Consider the following 21,156-nt stretch of genomic DNA (forward strand, 5'->3'; position numbering starts at 1 on the left):
TTGAGTGATTAAAGGCGGCAGTTTCGATGCCGATGTCGGGATATAACCATTTCTGGGTTTTCATTTGTCGGCATGATATGGAAACTTGTCTGCAAATATTTTGTTTACCTTGCCCAAACGGACATTTATAGGTTTATGTGTTTTTATTAGTTTTCTATTGATTTCTATTGCATTCGATTGATGTCTAATTAAGAATACAAAAAAAAAAACCAGCATTGGAATGTGTTTTGCTTAATTAATTCGACAAGTTAATCTTTTGGTAGTAGTATGGCAACACTAAGAATGACGACAACAACTTGTTGCCCCTGGCAACCCATTTGGGTAAAAAGTAACCAAAACAATTCCCTCAGCTCAGCTACTTCGTTTTCTCTCCATTTTATCCCTATGATGTATGAGGCAGGCAGCGAGCAAATTAACTGCAACGGCCACATTATTGACTTGCCCTCGCTGGAGGTAGTGAAAACAGGTAAGTTTTTCCGCTTCCGTTATTCTAATTCGATGGATTTAACCTGACCAAACATCTGTTTGGGCTTTTTGTCAATTCACCGAACACAAAAAAAAAACAAAACCATAGCACCCAAAATGCCAGGGGATGCAAATATTGATTGGTTACTTCACATTTACTTTACCCGGCGTGAATTTAAACGCTGTCGTCGTCTTATCGAACGTGAGTTGAATCGTCATTTGAATCCTGAATATCTATACTTTGTGCAGGTAAGAAACATTACTTTATCTCTCCCTCTCTTCTCCCTCTGCAACTTGTTTGCTACTTATTCATACCCATCTGTATCTATCTGCTCTTCCTTCTATCTCTCAACCGAATTGATTGCCTCTTATCAGGGCTTAATTGACCGCGAAGAAGGCAATAACATTGAGGCATTGAGAAATCTACAAAAATCAGTGGAGCTAAATTCAAAAAACACCGAGACCTATAAAGAGATTGGACGCACACTGTAAGTTTATTTAGTATTGATTTTTAGTTTTAGTTGTTGTTTCCTTCGATTTGATTAGAGCCTTTTTGTGAATCCTTACCGAAAGTTTTTTAGTAAATAAGTAATGAAACTCCGATGGCTTGAAGTCTCCTTCATGAAATCAAAGCAAAATAATTTAAATTTTAAGTTTAGTGTGGAGACTTTAAAATACAAGACAAGAAAAAACTATACTTAATACCTTTTCGGAATATTTGAGAAAAGATAGACATGAAGAATACCAAGCAAGCCCTTTTGTAAAACCTTTAAAAAACTTGTATAGATTATCTCAGTTTCGCATTCTTAAGGGTTTTTTTGAAAATTGGATACGCACTACAAAAGTATCATCAATAATCTCAGTGGCTGTGGTTTTTCTTTTCTAGCTATTTAATGGGACGCTTTGCACAAGCTCTAAATGTATTCCGTGAGGCGGAAGAACTTAGTCCCCGTCAGGATCATGAAATTTATCATTACTTAGGCGAACTATTATATAGGGCAGCTGCCACACAAACTAAACGTGAAGTGGCACGTCAACAACTGGCCGAGTCACGTTCCTATTTTGAAATGTCCATACAAAGTGGTAAAAAATTGGAAAGTTTTATGCGTCTAGCTGAGCTGTATCGCAAGGAGAAGGAATACCAAATGGCCATTGATGTGCTTGAGACATGTTTACAGTGAGTCTCTGCTAATGACATGACGTAGTTCTCGCCCCCTCGCCCATAAAAAGAAAACACAATGAGCTAAAGTGATTTCCTTTTTTTACCCAAACCACACACACACACACACACACACAGTTTGACACCCGAAAATGCTGAGGTATTGACTGAAATCAGCGTTTTATATTTAAAAATCAATGAGACCCAAAAGGCCTACGATCGTCTGCAGGAAGTCGTCAACATTGAAAGGAAATGCCAGCCAAAGGGCTTGCTAGCCTTTGGTGCCATTGTGCAGGTGAATATTATTATAGAATTGCCTAAAGGTTTCTCTGGTGGTTTTTGTTATCTTAACTTTTGTCTGCACATTAGTCGCGCAACGACATCGATGGCGCCTTGAGCAAATACAGTCAAATCGCGAATGCCGAACCGGAAATTGCCGAACTCTGGAATAACATTGGTTTATGTTTCTTTAAGAAGCAAAAATTCATTGTGGTAAGCCAAACAATTCAATGAAATTTTCTTGAAGACTTACTTAATCAGCTATTCATGAATTAAATTTTCTTCTCAGGCAATTTCATCGTTACGCAAATCCGTTTGGCTCTCACCTCTCAACTATAATGCTCTTTATAATTTGAGTTTAATTTACATTGCTTGTAAGTAGGACTAGTAAATTCTAATGAAAACAGAAATTAAGAATTTAGTGAGAACTTAATTTACTCAATCAAGAGACTACATTGCCTTGGGTCATGATTTGTTAACAGCAAACTGTAGATATTTTACTCTGCCTACGCACAGTGAGGGCTGAACTTATAAGTAGATAGACCGACAGTAAGAAGTTACGGTTGACCGAATCGTTTAATGAAGCAAAGCAGATGAAGTGTAACTAATAAATATGTATATAGAATTGTGTGTATAAAGTATTAACTGATAAATGTGGCCATTGGAGAAAGATTTCGAAACTATTGCCACTTTTTGTTGGGGTCTTTGTTGTCCTTTTTTGTTTTGAGCTTAAGTTGTGGCTAGCTTAAAATTTTACTTGAAGCAATTCTAGGCACGTTTTAGATATAAAAACATTTAGCACGTGTTTTTTCTAATGGTGAACAATACAAAAAAAAAAAAAAAAAAAAGAGTGAGGGAAATAATATAAATACCAAGAGGGAGAGAGTGAGAGAGAGAGAGAGATAGAGAGTGAGAGGGGGGGGTGGATTTTAATAAATTCTTAAAAGTGTCCACCCCAAACACCCAAAGAACTAACTAGCCTAAGTAAAGCCTAACCCCAGGGGCTTTTTGTTGTTGTTGCTGGACTGGTCGTCTGGCTGGCTGGATGCCTACTTTTGTTCCATATTTGGTGCATTGTTTGCTGTTGTTGTTGTTGTTGTTTTGCTTTACTGTTGTTTATTTGTTTAAATTGTTTTTCTTCTTCTCTTCTAGCTGAACAATATGCCAGTGCCTTTCACACTCTGGCAGCAGCCATAAACCTGCGCAAGGACAATGCTGAATGTTATATGCTATTGGGATGTAAGTAGGAAATGAGAAATTAACAAAAGATGAATTTGATGGTGAAGAGAAGAGGAGAGAAGAGAAGAGTAGTGTGCGAAAGATGAACTTCAAAGTTACTTCAAAAATCCTTGTTTTCAGTATGTTTACGTAAATTGGATGATATGGAGAACGCATTCAATGCCTTTGAGCGTGCCGGCAATGTGATATTGGCCTTTCCAGCAAACTCAACACGTAATCCTTTAATATTCCTGAACTATGCCCTTTTCTGCTATGAGACAGGACGTTTGGCCTTGGCTACCGAGCAGTACAATAGATTTCTGAGTCAAGCTCAGGACTTAATGCTACCCACTGAGGTAAGCAAAATAAATATGTATTTGTTACACTTAGTTTGTCTAACCATCTCATAACTCGCTCTCTTTTGTTTACCATTTGCAGTACAAATATCAAGCAACTAAATTGAAATCTCTTCTACGCATTACAAGTAATGGCAATGGTATTCTATTAGATTCAAGTGACAATGATATCCGCACATCCGAGCACACTAATGGTCTCCAGCAGACAGATGACTTACCATTGGAGGTGAATGCAGTTGTAAATAATCAAAATTAGGCAAAGAACTCACAACAAAAATGCTTTATTATTTAAGACAAGTTTAAACAAAATATTTTGTATGAAATTTTAATTTAATTCTCTTGTTTTTACATCAATTTTTTTGTTTATTATTATTTTATGTGTGTAAGCCAATGTAAATATACATTTTAATAGATAACATCAGCTATATGTATGAATGAATATACAATATACAATATATGGAAATATTTGTGTACATTAAAGTATATTAGTTTGTAATACTTCAGTTTTATTATTCGTATGGAATTTGTTGTGTTTGTAATTGTTATCTTTTTTTTAGATTAGAATTGTTTGATGAATGGCAAAAAAAAAAAAAAAAGGAGATGATGAGAAGGGAAATTCCTTTGCCTATTTTCGAAAATTCCCATGGTTGAGGGTTTTTCATGATTGGCATTTCGTTATACTAGAAAATCTCCTGAATATCATCAAGATTTTTTTATTTCACTCTTCCGTCTGGAAAATGTAAAATTGCCAGAAAATGATTTCATTCATGCCCAATATTATTAGCTGAATATTATTTGCCTTACATTTCAAACAATTCTAATTTTAAATTTCCAAGTTTTTTTTTTTTTGCCAAAGAAAACTACAAAAAATTTCAAGGGGCTCAGCAAGTTTTCTTTCGTAGTTTTCTTTGGCATTTCACTGCTTGCAAAAAGTAAATTTAATTTTCATTATTTTCTTGTTGTTTTTTTTATTTCACTTAACTTAAGGTAAAAACTTGTAACTTTAAATTACTTATTAAATGCTATAAATATATATATTTTTTTTTTATTTTTTATTAATTTTATTTTGTATTTTCTTTCATTAAACACTTAAATCACACACTTAAACTGGAAATGGCACTTTTGCAAAAATCATGAAAATCAATCGAAATCATTCACAGTTTAGCTTCAATTTTTTGTTTTATTGGTTGGTGCACCCGAAAAAAACTTTTAAAAAGTTTATAGTTTTATTTTATTTTCTCTTTGAGATTATTTTTATTTATGTTTTTTTTTTTTTTTTGTCATCTAAACTAAACGCAGGTGGTAGTTACTCTAGTTAGACGTGTCATTTCTGAACTACCAAAATGCCTTTTAAAAAACAATGAACGAAATGTTGTGCGAAACTGTTTGGACATAAAGCCATAGAGAACAAAACCGACAGCCGCATTGATAAGAGCTAATAGATCCATTATTTCACCAAACGGTGGATAGCAGTGTTCAAAGAAACATTTCTTTAATATCCCCGACAATAGGCCAAGTAAGCCCTGTGGAAATTCCGTCACAAGAAACAGTATAAGCACAGCAACCAAAAGTAAAGTAGTTCGATCATTTCGTCTATCGCAACGCGGTGGCCTACTAAATGGATTAGAGGGGAAATAAAATATGGCTGAGATTACTAAGAGATGAAATGATTCACTTACCGCTTGGACTTGGTTTGATCATTCAAATTAAATTGTATGGCATATTTGGCGGTTGTATCATAATCCTTTAATTTAAGACGACGTCTTGAGGCCTCACACAGCACATGCATTAGAACCAAACTAATTATGGTTAATATGCAGCAGGGCAGTAGCTTTATAATTACGGAATGTATCCAGAAATTAAATCTACAATAAATAAAGAATGAGCTAAATATATCCTAGCAAGAGAGATGGAGAGACAGTGTACCCACCTATATAGCATTGAATTGTTGTCAAAATACACATGAAACATGGCCTCATCTGTGGCCAACTCATGCGTTTCTCTCACCTTGAAGACAAAATATGTTGGCAAACATAATATCGGTGAGATGAGAAATGGAAAGAGTATGGCCTCTCTGGAATGTGCCAGCAGAAAGTTTGCACAACTACCATTCGGATGTCTGTGGAAAAGAGATGGTAATAGTTTGCTATAACAAAAAAAAGGGGGGTGGAAGTGAAGAAAAAAAGGGAGGGGGAAAAATCCAAATTGCTGCCTGGTTAAAGCCTTCATTAAAGCGTCATTGAGGTTAAGCGAATTCAGTATGTTTTACTCTAGATCAAAAATAGTATATATTTATACTTCCTTAATACACTCAGGGAGAAACCATACAAAATACTGAAATCAGTTGTACTAGTAATACATAGTAAGGCCTTTGCACTAAGATCTGGCTTAAAGATTAAATGCCTAAGGCAATGCACTAATTGTAAGATTACATTGCAATTACTCTACAATTTGGTGGGTTAATTACATTTACTCTTTAGTTTGTATAAAACTAAATGATTTACCCAAACTCAAACTTTAAATTTTCAAATCAAAAACTAAGTATTCTGATAACTTGCATAATTGTGAAAAAGTCCAAATAAGAGAGATCTAAACTAATATTCATTGAGAGTCCAAAAGCCTAAGATAAAAATTCTCCAAAGCTACAATTTTCAATAAGTTCTCCAACTAATCTGAATTCCACCTCAGTAATCATTCAGCAGTAAACTAAAGTGCATCTAATAATGGGTCTATACTATATCTTGCTGCTTTTAAATGGCATTGTGCTATTTGAATTATTATGTAAGCTAATTGGGAAAAACATACTTTCACCTCAAATGAATATATTATAATTGTTAGCATTTAACGGAGGAGCTTTGGCACAACAGCCACAACCACAACTACCTCAGGATTGCGGCAAATTAAATGAGAGTCTATTATATAATAGAGAGCAAAAAACAGCTTTCAATGAATATCCTTGGCTAGGACTCTTGGGACGTAAGGAAGACAATTTTGCGATTATCTACGATTGCGTTGCAGTATTAATTAGTCAGAGATATATAATAGTGCCAGCCCATTGCATTTTGAATATCTGGGATAATCCTCTCTCAGTCGTTTTTGGCACTGATATAAATATCTATATGAGAGGGTGTGAAGATACTGGATGTGCTCCGCCAGCAAAAGTCTACCATTTGGAAGAGATAGTTCCACATTTTCAATACAAATTGAGTGATTTAATCAATGACATCGGCTTGGCCAAATTAAAAGAAAATGTTGAGTTTACGGATTATGTGCAACCGATTTGTTTGCCACCCTCTAACGAACGTGATGATCAGTATATAGGACAGCGTCTGGAACTGGCTGGTTATCCCTACAAGCCAACAGATTCACAGTTGGAAAATGTTCGCATGAAGACGTTCATTTATTCAGCAAGTCACGTTTATTGTCTTAAGGCCTTTAGTCGAATCCAAGTGAACGCGAATCTCTCGTGTGGCTATATATTTGGTGGTACCGATTTTCTCTCTGGCTCAGCTGTAATGGGTATCACTGTCGTTGATGGCCAACCAAAGAGTTTCTATTTATTGGGAATTGTCACATTCGGAAGACGCAAGAAGGAGGGTCATCAGGACTTGGACTCTCCTGTAGGTTATCAGCTTATCTCACCATTCAGGGATTTACTTGTGGAAAATATGATTTGATTGAGATGAGTAAGAGTATATTCAAAATTCATTGTCAGGTTTTTTTTCATGCAGTCGATAAGACCATAAAAAATGTTCCACAGCTTTCTTTTCCTTTCTTGGATTCTTTAAGGAATCCTAGAAAATTTCTACTGCAAGTAAATAATGAAATTTATTTTAAAATTGAAATGCCTATCAGTGGCTCCATTGGAAAGACGTTTCTTGAGTTTATTTTCGATGATTTAAAACAGAATAATAATACTTAAATCTTTGTTCTAGTAACAACAATATTGAAAGTTATGGAGCTGCTGTACAGGAAACTCTTGAGTTTATTTCTGACAATTCTTACTACATAGAATAACTCGCTACATAAATGTACGAAACCATTCTGATTGGCAAATGTTATTGGTAGAATCTTTAGTATAAATTGGTTAAAGTGTATTTAAAAATTGATAATAATAAACTTTATTTTTCATCAGTTTAATATAAATTCTGTAAATAATCTTGACTTTTGCTCAGTAAACACTGAACAGCAAAGCCAACTGCACCTAATAATGAGTCGATTTCTATACTATATATCAGTACTCTTTGAATGCATTGTACTATTTCAATTAATCAGTAAGTTGATCATTCAATCAAGATTATTATAAAAATACATTATAATTTTTTGTATTAGCATTTAACGGAGAAGGAGCTCGGGCACAACAGCCACAACTGCCACGAGAATGCGGAAAACTCAATGAAAAACTCTTCTATAATGGAAAAAGTATCACTGCTCTGAATGAATACCCTTGGCTGGGTCTCTTGGGATTTAAAGAACCCAACTATCCAATCAGTTATAATTGCGTTGCTGTATTAATCAGTCAAAGATATGTCGTAGTGCCAGCCCACTGTATTACGGATAAAAACGCTGATGCATTAAGTGTTATCTTTGGCGATTGGCGAGTGGATAATAATATTCATCTTAGAGATTGTGACCGCACTCGATGTGCTCCACCACCGAAAGTCTACTATTTGGAAGAGGTAATTCCTCATTTCCAATTCGTTGAGAGCCATTTGGACAATGATATTGGTTTGGCTAAAGTAAAAGAAAATGTTCAGTTTTCGGATTATGTACAACCGATTTGTTTGCCACCAGCTAACGAACGTGATGATCAGTACATAGGACAACGACTGGAAATAGCTGGCTATCCCTTTAAATATCGTCCTGATTTCGATGTGAATAGTTTTCGCATGAAAACTGTAACTCATATGACAAGTTTTGAATACTGTCAGTCGGGACTAACCGAACAGGAGCGTACGGAGTTGAATATGTCAACTAAACAAATGTGTGGATTTGTATTAGGCGGTAAAGCTTTAATTTCTGGCTCAGCTGTAATGGGTGTCAATGTAATCGATGGCAAACCAAAAAGCTTCTATTTAATGGGAATTTTAACATTCGGAAAAATCCGAAATGATCTTGTTGATTTGGATTCACCTACTTGGTTTCAACGTGTCTCACCTTATAGAGATTTGATCCTACAAAATATGACCTAATGACCGATTATTATAAATATTAATGCGAATTTCATATTATCTACAATTTTTCAAAAGTAATGCATCTCCAAACAATATGAAAAAATTATATTTTCTATTCAGATTACCTACTTAATAAAAATCTCTAAAAAGACGACTTTTTCTAAAAAAAGAAATTCATCTATTCGAATCATTAAAGCTAAAGTCTCAATATATTTGCATATAAGCTCGTATATAGCTCAGGCATTCTATATCTTCTCAGTTCAGTAATCATTGTGCAGTTTAGTAAAGCGCAATGAATCGAGTTCCATACTATGTCTCTGTGCTTTTAAATGGCATTGTGCTATTTGAATTATTGTGTAAGTGATGATAAGCAAAAACCTGTTTTTAATCGGTATAGTTTATATATATAAATATTTATGTTGATAGCATTCAACGGCAAAGCATTGGCCCAACAGCAGTCTCAACTGCCTGAGGAATGTGGCAAACTGAATGAAACATTGTTCTATAATGGAAAAACGGAAACAGCTTTAAACGAATATCCTTGGCTAGGACTCTTGGGATATAAGGAAGGCAATTTTGCGATTCGCTACGATTGCGTTGCAGTACTAATTAGTCAGAGGTACATAATAGGGCCAGCCCATTGCATTACGAATTCCTTGGCTAATGCTCTATCAGTCGTATTTGGCAAATTGCTGACTCCATCAGAAAAAGTGTACTATTTGGAAGAGATAGTTCCACATTTTCAATACAATGCGAATACTTTTATGAATGACATCGGCTTGGCCAAGTTAAAAGAAAATGTTGAGTTTTCGGATTATGTGCAACCGATTTGTCTGGCACCTTCTAATGGGCAGACTGATCAGTATATCGGACAGCGTCTGGAATTAGCTGGTTATGCTCATATTGGAGGAAGATTAGATTACGATAACACTCTCATAAAGGCATTTGTTCACGCGCCAAGTTATGAATATTGCCAAGAACAAAGAAGAAATTTTGGTCTGAATTTTGGCTCCTTCAACAAGACCCAAATGTGTGCCTATATATTAGGTGGTAGAGGATTTCGCTCTGGATCAGCTGTAATGGGTGTAAATTTGATCGATGGGCAACCAAAAAGTTTTTATTTAATCGGAATTTTATCATTTGGTGAAATTAAGGACCACAGACCAGTTTTGAATCGTCCCATGTGGTTTCAACTTATCTCACCGTTCAGAGAGTTGATTATACAGAATATGATTTAAATATAAAATAAAATTATTCAAATTATGATTATAAGTATTGCATTATAACTCCCTGAGTGTATTTACAATTTTGATAATAAATTGGTTTCAATTGGTAATTCTTTAACCTCTTTCGCTTGTTTATCGTTCCCTGCATAGCACAACTCACCTGATGGCCACATATCGCCAAATGGCCAATGTAACAGTCAGTCCAATTGATATCGTATGCAATATCTGAGTGAAATGCATATGAAATAGCAAATAAACAGCCCATCCATAACTAAGATCCTTGTCACCTGTGTTAGAGAATTAAATGAAATACAACGGTTCAATTTGGATTAAAATTGATGAGCCTTACCTTTCATATAGATGTATTGATACGATGTATAGGGTATATATTCCAGCATCACAAACATATCGGCGACAGCCAACCATTTAAGTATATTATTGATTGGCGCCTTGGCCATCTCCTTTCTGGTCAATACCATTATATTTAAGATGTTCGCTATTGTGCCGAATATGCAAATCTTTATCGAAGGCAATGGAATAAAAAAGAAAGCATAGACCAAAAATACATACATACATATATTAGCATGTTAGTGAAAGAGATAATTGACTAAATGGGTAAGGGACTTAGGATAAAATGGGGTGAAAATTGTTGCCTCTCTTTAACAATTCACTTGCTTTGGCTTTAAGATTATCCTTTTTCGTTTTTCCTGTTTTTCTGTGGCCGTTAATCATCAAGATTGATGCAAAAGTCCAAGAAATGGGATCAAATGGAAATTCTTTCTAATTCTTTCTAATGTATTCCATTAACTTTTAACCACATCACATTTATATCACAATCTCCAAATGGTTAGAGCAGCGTTTAAGCCCAAAAAAACAAAAGGCAATGATTTGTGAATTATGTGGGAGGTAGGTAAAAGCATAAACCATTAAATTAGACTAATTTGTTTTCGGGCCAGGACGTTTTTGTCGTTTGGTTCCTTTTTTTCCCCCCTTTTTGGGGAACAAGTTCAAAGGTGTCAAAGGACCGCCGCCGTCCCCCACAGAAATTTCATCACACAAACCGTGGAAGAATGGGGTAGGGGAGAATAACCTTTTTTTATATTTTGTGGTAGCTCGTTGTCGTTTTTGTTATATTTTCCGTGACATTTTCTCTATGAAAAATGTCTTGGCTTGCCACATCAAGATAATTAGCCAGTTGTGGCTTGTTCTTTTTATATTTATATATGTAACTTCTGAAGAAAATTCTCAAACAGACAATCAACCGATTGCCTTAAATCTTAAAGACTTAAGGCGATATTTAAAGATTATGTACGCGACTGGAGTTAGTGCTTTAGTCAAGCCTCTTTAGGGAATTAAAATAAAAATGTTTAGGTTTAACTAATCCCCAAGCTAGTTTGATGTAAATTGTCAAAGTTTGGAGATTTGTAGAGAGTTTTAAAAAGTTCCTTTTTTTTCTTTGCCACTTTTCTTTAAAGTAAGTATCATTTAATTACTCACTCCTTTGTTTACTGACTCACTTGTCTAAAAATCGAGTAATTGTTAAAATGTTAAACTTAATAGAAATTCACCAATACATAAATTCATGGCTTTACTTTTCAAATAAAAAGTGGTCTTTTAGTTTGCATCATAAATCAAGATTATAATTAAGTAACATTAAGAAAAAGTGATCAGTGAACATGAGATTCCTTATCAAGTGAGTAAAAAGGAAACAAGTTTGGTGAAACTCAATGAAAGGAATCGATTAATTTCGTTCACTCACTCACAAGCTAGCCAAAACTAGTTTAGACCATACAATTTAAACACTTTCTTAAAACTAACTAACTCTTAAGTCTTTCTTTACAAAGAAGTCATTCCTTAAGTTTTCTCTCTAACTATATTACCTATTTATTGATGTGTTCAATGAGTTGAATACTTACCAATAGAGAGACATATCCATGCATGCCATTATAAGTACGCAACCATTTGTAAATTTCACCTTGACAATAGCCTTCACATTCGCTAATCTCGGCTAGCGATTTATTTTTAAATTTCATATCGGCTAAACGTGCCATAAAATCATTAAATTCCTCTGGAGAGATATGTAAACTCTCCAATAATGTTGTATTCACATCGCTTCTATGATGGCCCGAATGGCCAGGGCCAGTGAGTTCCTGCATATTGAAATCGTTTAACTTCTCTATTGGCAGTAGTCAAAAGTGTTGAATCATTCTGCAAATAGACACAAGGGAGAGGCAAAATGAGCGAGAAAGATAGGTCAATAACTAGTTTAATACAAAATTAGCACTCCAAATTGACAGGCAATTAAATTGATTTTGATCTATTTATACAAATATGTATAGTTCGATTACTGTGTGTATAATTGCAGTCAATAATGAGACTTCAGCCACAAGGGACACAATTAGTATGTCCAATGCCAAATTCTGGGTAAATACACATGCCAAATGCTCACTTCAACCAGTTCGATTCATAGGCTAACTAAGCCACTCCGCTTCCCCTACCAACCACAGCCGAAAGCTTACCCAAAAACAGGTAAACAGCAATCAAATTGTAGGCCTGAAAAAAAAAACTTTGTATGGAAAATTTTCTCTCTCTCTCTGTCTTAGTTTTTGTTTTTGCTTGGCTTGTTCATCAATTGGTAATGAGCTTATGACTTGACCGAAAATGCCAACTACCTCATCAACCAGAGCAACGACGACGACGACGATGACGACAACAACAACAAGAACGACAACAAGTGGCTAACATAATTTTAGTGCCATAATTAATGAAAAATCTAATGCAATTGGCAATGTGAGTTGCAAAAACAAATGCACAGCCATTGAAAAATAGTTTCTGTATACCCTTTGAACGCTAATTGAACTAATTCCTACTTACCAAGACATATAACTTAAAAACAAAAAACAAAATAGTCAGCAAAGCAAAAGACTTAACAACCTCAAAACAATCTTTAAAGGCAATAAACAACTTAAGAAATCTCAAGAATGTCATTTCCACATTCCAAACTCTCCAATATAAAGATAATAACTTAAATTGAAACCAATAAAGGATTGATTAAACTATAGTTAAGTAAATAATATTACAAAAAAAAGAGTGATTCGTTTCGTTACGGTTGTTCATACAACCAAAGCCTGCGTTCCAAGATAAATTGTTTTAACTAAATGTTTTAATAATAATAGCTAGTAATGATAAAAAAAATATAAAAGAATTTCAAAGGCCGTCATGATTTCTGGTGACTTTAGTTTTAGAGGTGCCCCTAAGTAATTCGGAATAGCTGATTCTGAATATGAACTCGGCTTTTGTCATGATTCTGTGAAATCTATAGAGAGTCGAAGTTTTATGAGGTGTTTAGATCCAAAAGATTTCAGCAACTCCCTAAGAATTCATATTCCTCGACTATATATGCTATAGGGGCATACTTTTAAGTTCTCTATTATAGCAACGAGGTCCCAATTAAAGGTTTTATGTAACATAATATATACAATAAAAACAGTTTTAAAGTTACATATTTTATGACTTCAAATAATGTTGTCATCGAACATTTGAACCTTGAAAATAAAGGCTTGAGGACGATAATGAAATCTGTTTTCGAAATTTTTCGAAGAGACATCGACTTAATACATAGATTTCAACTGCATTTCATCTAGGAGGAAAAAATGCCCGCTAAAGTATGCAATGGGTAATCTGAGAAATGTTCAAACTAATTAAAAACTTTTGAAATGTTTTAAAGTAAAATTAAGCCATTAAATATTGCTGGCAAAAGTCTTTTCATTATGTTGCCATTTTACAACTTTTAAGTTAATTTCAGTAAATAAATTTTTCGACTATCTATTGCATACATTAAGGCGTAATTATCACTTATTTCTCCCTGAATCGTTTCATGGCTAATGAATGATGGGTATGTGGGTAACTGTTTTAAAGTGTATCGAAAACTCCTATGCGCACCTGTTGTCGTCACATCAACACTCTGCTTGGGCGTAACAGTTAATTGGCTACACAGCAGCACCAGCAGCAGCAGCAACAGTTGACATATGCCATAGATAGCATATGGGGGAAAGAGAGAGCATGCTAGCGAGATACTGATACAGTTACAGAGTTACAGTGACGACAAACATTTATATGACACATAAATCACTCAAGTTTTTGTGAGTTGGCAAATCGAAATATGCCCCCCTCCCTTCCCCTTGACACTTTTCCCAACCCCACCAAGGCGCCCCCCAATACAAACAGAAGGTGTTGCATTTGGCTAATGGCTTGAGAGAGGGAGCAAAAAAAAAATTGGAATTGAATCCGAAACTAGATCCGGATCCTGTTCCACAAAAAAAAGAAAAATGAAGCAAGTAAGTCGACTCGTCGACTTGGGTATACCATACACCTGGTGAAACAAATATTTCTTATTTCGAAGACCAAATGTATGTCTATTAAATTGTTTTTACATGTCTTATACTATGTGCTATCTCGCTCACTCTACAAACACACGAGCACTCTAGCGCCGCTACTAGCCAACGTCCAATTCTGGCCTTGTGGACCGCGTAGTAAAATACGTTCATACGCATATTTTACATGTTTCTAGTCCGATTTCAATAAAATTTGGTAGTTTGGTAGAAATAGATAAGATAAATTAGTCTGCCAAATTTAAATGCGATAGTCAAAAAACTAAAGGAGGAAATCGGTTTTTTCTAAATTATGGAGGCGGAAGTGGGCGTGGCAAAATGTGAAAATATCTAAATTCTCCGCGCATACTATGCCAGTATACATACTAAATTTGGTGACTTTAGCTTTGTTAGTTTTTGATAAAATCAGTTTTGTTTAATTTGCGGGGGCGGAAGTGGGCGTGGCAAAATGTTTAAATAGCCAATATCTGCGCGTCTATTAAGCTAGTCTACATACTAAATTTGATGTCGGTAGCTATCATAGTTTTGAAGGAAATCACTTTTATGTAAATTCCGGGGGCGGAAGGGGGCGTGGCAAAAAGTTTAAACAATTAGTTTCTGCGCGCTAACTAAACGAGCATATAAACCAAATTTGATGTCTCTAGCTATTATACTTTTTGAGAAAAACAGTTTTGTGTGATTCCTGGGGGCGTAAGGGGGCGTGGCAAAAAGTTTGAACAGTTAATTTCTGCGCACTAACTAATCGGGTATACAAACTAAATTTGATGTCTCTAGCTGTCATACTTTTTAAGAAAAACAGTTTTATGTGATTCCTGGGGGCGTAAGGGGGCGTGGCCGAAATTCCAAATTACTCTGAACATGTGCATACTACACGAGTATACATACCAAATTTGGTGGCTCTAGCTCTTATAGTCTCCGAGATCTGCGTGTTCATACGGACGGACGGACGGACGGACGGACGGACGGACGGACGGACAGACGGACATGGCTAGATCGACTCGGCTGTTGATCCTGATCAAGAATATATATACTTTATAGGGTCGGAGAAGCTTCCTTCTGCCTGTTACATACATTTTGGCGACTTTAATATACCATTTCACCCTATGGGTGTATGGTATAAAAATTGCCAGCATTTCGCAATTTTCAAATCAACGACAAACTGAAATTATGTTTATCTTTTGCGATTGCCTCATCAGGTGGGCATAATTTTTTATTACCACTTTGCAGAGATATATACATATATTTTTTTATTTATGTCGATGTCCAACTTGTTGTTGATGTTGATTGATTGGTCAAACGTAACTCGAAATCATAAGCAGCTGCATTTAGAACGAATATTTAAGGAATTTACTTTGGCTTCTCATGTAATTTTAAGGGGAAAATTTGAGGACAATGTTTTCAATTTTCTCTGAAACCATTAGATATTTATGAGATTAGAAACTGTGTTCAATAAAATGTTATAGCTAATTATAAAATCGTTTATATTTAAACTTTCAAAAGAATTCGAAAAAAATTATAAATTGCCTAAAAATTTATACTGCTTTAAGAGAGAAAAACTTTCGTAAAACGTTTTCTATTATGAAATCTAGGAGAATTTGTGTGTGTGGGTGTGTGTGTGTGTGTTTTGGTTTACTGTTTTGGAATTCGTGTTTTTTTATTTTTGCATAAGAAACTTTTGGTAATCTAAAACGGTTTTGTCTGGCCAACAAGTCAAATAAGAACAAGTTAGACTTCTATTCGTATTCTGAGAAAATTTAATTACATATTTCTCTTAAGAGAGAAAAATCATGTTTTTGCTCACACATTTTTCCTTCAAACATTATCCTTACGCATTTCCTTAATACAATTTTTGTTTTTGCTGTTGCTTTAAGAAGCTGTTGATAAAAACCAGCTAACTAGAAGAAGCTGCGAAATAGGCAAACAGGTGCCACACACACAAACACACACACACAGACACAGAGACATTTATACAAATGTAGATACGTATAAAAAGCATGTAAAACAAAATGGCGCCATGACAGCTACAGATAAGGACATCAGAGTGGGAGTAAGAGACAGAGAGAGAGACAGAGAGTTGGGAATATGGTTCTTCTTTTTTTCATCTTGTTTTTGCTCATCCGACATTCGTTTATGCCCTTAATTAATGGTTCCGCCTTGCCAAGTATCTTTTTATGGCAATACAAAACAAATCCAGAGGGAAGGAGAGGGGTATGGATTGCCACCAAGGTGACGGTATCTTTTGCCCCTGCGTCAATTGAATTAACGATTTCAGTTCTCCCACTCACACACACACACACAATCACACACGTACACACACACACACAGATGTATTAAACTGCAATTATGGCCAAGTGAATTTAATGCGTAAACTATTAACAATAAAAAGCTTAAACGATATGTCTAAATACCTTACAATATAAATTCAATAAACGTAAATTGTATTATTCTTTCGATCTAGATGAGATTTAACTTTATGCTATAACAAAGTGCTTAAGGCTTTTAATACAAATGGCTGAGATTAGTTCAAGTCAAAATGAAAATGGAATTTATATGTAACCAGTAAATTTATTAGGTCAATTTGTCAAACAAAATGCTGTAGGACAAGCTTTCAAAAATCACACAGAAAATATCAAAGAAGTTAAATTCGGCTATGCCGAAGTTTATATACCCTTGCAGTCCTTGACAATAATAATTTCACATGTTCAAAATTTGTTTTCTGCAACTCAATTCATTAATATACAAACAAAACAATTTTACTCTTCATACTATGTACAGTTTGTTCTTCTTCTTCCCTCATTCCCTAAGCAAAGCAACGCACGCATACACATACAGTTTATGTAGCGTTGCGTCTGTGTGTGTATGCATGTGCTCTGTTGATTTGATGATGACGTAGTAGGCAGCAAGCAGAGCTGCCGGCAGCGATTGAACCGATTTATATAGACTGTAACTTGTGTTCTATTTATCCGATCAGGGTCAAATTTTGGGATCTGAGATTTTATATCAAATTCTATTATATTGGTAAATTTCATGGGGATACTCCAATTTTTGCAAAAATTTTTGTTCCAGAGCTATATGATATAGTAGTCCGATCCCAAAGATTTTCATACTTTATCTCACCCGGGTAAAAAAAAAGCTCCCAAAAAAAAATTTCATCCCGATAGCTCTTAAGATGGCTGAGTAAAACGCGTACGCACCGACGGACAGACGGACAGACGGACAGACGGACATGGCTATATCGACTTAGCTTCTCATGCTGATCAAGAATATATATACTTTATGGGGTCGGAAACGTCTCCTTCTGTGCGTTACAAACATCTGACCAATTTTATAATACCCTCTGCAAGGGTATAAAAATAACAAAAACCAAAAAAGAAACAAATGCAGTCAAAGTCTAACAAATAAGTCAACTGCAATTTAACTTTCTATATGTATAAGTAAAATATTTAAGATAAAATCAAAAACAGAAGCAAAACAATTTGTTAACTTAAACTAAGACAATAACAAATATTCTTGGCTTTAAAATCAATTAAGACAAATTTAATACGTTTAAAGCGATTTATAGGCTTATTCTTTTCTTAGATGATTCCATCAAGATTAAGTTTTCGGTTACAAAAAATAACACAACAACTCCAACGAGTTAGAGTTTTGGGTATCTGAAGATTATTACACACAAATTTGATTTATCTTGAAACATTTTTATGCAAATCTTTCTGGAAAACCCTTTACAACTGATATAATAAATAGTTGGCTTTAAATATTTTTACAAAACATGTATAATTTGACGGGAAATTCAATTTAGTTTCATACTTATTGTTAGATTAAGAAAAAAGTACTTTAGTTTAAATTGGTATCGTAAAACTAGGTCAAACCAAGAGGCTTTTTGTTCAAACGCACGTGTAAAAAAAAAGAAGCAAAAAGCTAACATGACAATAATTACGGGTCTTCATCTAAATACAATATCAAACAAATAACTGAAGAAATTTCTTCATAAAATTTCTTGGGAGCCGAGAAAATCAAATTCAAAGTTAAAACCAGAGGCCCGGGGCTAACTTCGACCGCGTCAAAGTTTGTATACCCTTGCAACTTTTTTGGTAACTCTATCCTTACCTCTTAGCCATCAATGTGGAAGAACGTTTTATCTAAAAAGGCTTAAGCTTGAGAAAGAAAGGCCTACAATCATAGGAAATAACGAAGATATTGATCAAAGTCACTGTTTTCCACCGATCGTTCCTATGGGAGCTATATGATATAGTCACCCGATCTTTATCAAATTCGGCACAGTCATTAACATATATATTAAATTAAGAAATGTTTAATTTAAAAGCAATCGCGTTAAAAGTAACGAAGTTATTTACAAAAGTCACTGTTTTACAGCATTCGTTCCTATGGGAGCTATATGATATAGTCACCTGATCTTGATCAAATTTGGCATAGTCGCTTATAGGCGTAGTAAACTCTCTAATATTAAGTTTCACGACAATAGCTCAGAAAATAACGAAGGTATTGAGAAAGTCACTGTTCGTGACTTGGCCGTTTGTATGGGAGCTATATTATATAGTCACCCGATCTTGATCAAATTTGGCATAGTCGCTTATAGGCGTAGTAAACTCTCTAATATTAAGTTTCACGACAATAGCTCAGAAAATAACGAAGTTATTGAGAAAGTCACTGTTCGTGACTTGGCCGTTTGTATGGGAGCTATATGATATAGTCACCCGATCTTGATCAAATTTGGCATAGTCGCTTATAGGCGTAGTAAACTCTCTAATATTAAGTTTCACGATAATAGCATAGAAAATAACAAAGTTATTGAGAAAAGTCACTGTTCGTGACTTTGGGGTTTGTATGGGAGCTATATGATATAGTGGTCCGATCCGGCTGAATCCGAGATATACAACGCCTGCAGTATATACAAGCCTACGTGCAAAATTTCAGCTCTGTAGCTCTTACGGTCTAGGAGGAGTTTGCGTTGATCCAGACGGACGGACGGACGGACGGACGGACGGACATGGCTAGTTGAACTCGTCTCGTCGTGCTGATCAAGAATATATATACTTTGTATGGTCGGAGATGCTTCGTTCTATGCGTTGCACACTTCTGACCAAAATTAATATACCCTTTTTGCAAGGGTATAATAACTGAAGAAATTTCTTCATTAAATTTCTTGGGAGCCGAGAAAATCAAATTTATTAAACATTTTGGCAACCGACCTCTCAAAAAAAAAGGTCTTGACAATTGAATGAAAGTTATTGCAAACCAAAAGTTGAGTCCTAATTGTTATAAATTTTGTCCTTGTCTTTTTAAATAATCCATTTAAATGTTTAATTCAAAAGGTTAACTGATTTACTAAGCTCATTTTCATTCTACCCCTTAGAAGACCCAACAAAGTTTTTAAAATTGAAGTTGAAATCTAACCATAATTATCTACACTTGTTTTGATTTCAAAACGATTGATCTGAGCTGATAACTTGGATTGGATTTAAAAAAAAAAACAATACTATTTTTAAACAGTTTGCCAAAACATTGACTATGATCTTCGGAACTCAGTTTTCATTCTGCTGTTAACTAGTGAATAAATGTAAATATTTTATATGAAATCAATTAAACTAACAAGAAACAGTAAACCTATTAATTCAGTGTGAAATAGAAGCCAAATTGTTTCTGAAATTTCCATTAAATCTCTCATTTATCTAAAGATATCAAAAAGTGATAAAAATCATTTCCGTTGAAAAATTGCCTTTTAGGGAAAGAGCAAAAGAAACAGAAAAACAAAATGTAACGTTTAATTTATTGAAAATGGGCAAACAATTAATAAAAGTACAACTTTAGAGGCTAATTTTATGCCGTCGCTCAGTTTGAGTGATTGAAAATGGAAAAACAAAACTCTGACAGACTTGTCCAGCTGTCCATAAAGTTTTTCCATGTCTCGCCAACTCGTTTTTTTTTCCTTTTTGCTTGATGTGGGCAAAACTGAAAATTGAAATACTTTATTTTCTTGATTTTTTTTTTTTTTGATCTAATAAGTGCGTACAACTTGGCGTCGGTTTTTTTTTTTTTTTTTTTTGTTTGGAGTGCGTTTCTATGTTGGCCATAGACAGGCAAAAACGTATATAAATGCATTGAGAACATGGTGAATTCAAGTTAGTTGCATTTTAGCCACAGTTTTGTGTAGAGAATAGTAGAAGAGAATGAAATTCACGGTAAGTTTAGTTTTGGTTGAATTTACAATTGAATGGATAATAATTTTGTGCAATTTTTCTTCTTGGACATTTTTCACTTTGGAAATGGAAATTCCTTTTGCTTACGCTTGTCTACAATGTGTAGTTAATTTTGCTTATTGCTGGCATTGCTGCCATCTGGGCCGCACCTGCTCCAGTTGCTGATGACGGCGCTGAGGAGTCCTCTGTCAAGGCCAAACGTGGCCTGACATTGGGTCTAGGCTACCACGCCCCACTGGTGACACACACCTCACATTACGTGGCCGCTGCACCGACTATTGTGCATCATGCTCCATTGATTTCGCATGCACCGCTCATAGCACACGCGCCACTCATTGCACATCATCCTTTGTCCTATCATCTGCCAACTTATCATTCCATACACTACTAGGACAGCAACATCTCGATGTATGAGGTAGCAAAAAAGCACAGAATGACAAAATAATGAGCAGCAGCATGTTGACAAGGCAACAGCAGGAGCAACTAAACTAACTGAAAAGGCGGCTTAATATTAATATTTTTGTTTGTGTACATTTTCCCATTTCCCTCCATTTTATTATTGAATTGCCCAATAAAATTGTTCTGCAAAATTTAAGACTTTTCAACATTTCTCTCAACCGCAGACCGTTTGCTTCTTTGGGGCTTGTTTATGTCGAAAGTGGCCAAGAGT

General features: G+C 34.9%; 4 protein-coding genes across 6 annotated transcripts in view; 3 read left to right on the top strand and 1 right to left on the bottom strand.

The window, feature by feature from the left end:
- The first annotated feature begins 383 nt into the window (after positions 1–383).
- Positions 384–3,733, top strand: BBS4 (Bardet-Biedl syndrome 4). Its single transcript, XM_068291755.1, has 10 exons — positions 384–466; positions 575–714; positions 841–953; positions 1,352–1,642; positions 1,763–1,919; positions 1,994–2,116; positions 2,193–2,277; positions 3,056–3,142; positions 3,263–3,477; positions 3,560–3,733. The coding sequence occupies exons 1-10, from the start codon at positions 385–387 to the stop codon at positions 3,731–3,733; spliced, it is 1,467 nt and encodes a 488-aa protein (XP_068147856.1). The 5' UTR covers position 384.
- Positions 3,734–4,011: 278 nt separating this feature from the next.
- The window catches only part of LOC137577279 (G-protein coupled receptor dmsr-1), a 61,735-nt gene continuing 44,590 nt past the window's right edge, over positions 4,012–21,156 (bottom strand). For 2 of the 3 annotated variants that reach the window (XM_068290704.1, XM_068290703.1), the window contains exons 4-9: positions 11,794–12,085; positions 10,227–10,395; positions 10,038–10,164; positions 5,408–5,596; positions 5,157–5,342; positions 4,012–5,091 (exon numbers count right to left, since the gene is read on the bottom strand). In XM_068290704.1, the coding sequence (XP_068146805.1) occupies positions 4,767–5,091; positions 5,157–5,342; positions 5,408–5,596; positions 10,038–10,164; positions 10,227–10,395; positions 11,794–12,033 (1,236 nt within the window). In that variant the 5' untranslated portion in view covers positions 12,034–12,085 and the 3' untranslated portion in view covers positions 4,012–4,766. The remainder of the gene's footprint in view (positions 5,092–5,156; positions 5,343–5,407; positions 5,597–10,037; positions 10,165–10,226; positions 10,396–11,793; positions 12,086–21,156) is intronic. The other variant, XM_068290705.1, reaches the window with a different exon arrangement.
- LOC137577280 (CLIP domain-containing serine protease HP8-like) lies at positions 7,633–8,805 on the top strand. The gene is made up of 2 exons (XM_068290706.1): positions 7,633–7,751; positions 7,810–8,805. The coding sequence occupies exons 1-2, from the start codon at positions 7,688–7,690 to the stop codon at positions 8,667–8,669; spliced, it is 924 nt and encodes a 307-aa protein (XP_068146807.1). The 5' UTR covers positions 7,633–7,687; the 3' UTR covers positions 8,670–8,805.
- Positions 20,457–20,877, top strand: LOC137578138 (uncharacterized). Its single transcript, XM_068291786.1, has 2 exons — positions 20,457–20,468; positions 20,593–20,877. The coding sequence occupies exons 1-2, from the start codon at positions 20,457–20,459 to the stop codon at positions 20,875–20,877; spliced, it is 297 nt and encodes a 98-aa protein (XP_068147887.1).

Source organism: Drosophila tropicalis, unplaced genomic scaffold (assembly GCF_018151085.1).
Source record: "Drosophila tropicalis isolate 14030-0801.00 unplaced genomic scaffold, ASM1815108v1 contig_593, whole genome shotgun sequence".
Classification (NCBI taxonomy): Eukaryota; Metazoa; Arthropoda; class Insecta; order Diptera; family Drosophilidae; genus Drosophila; species Drosophila tropicalis.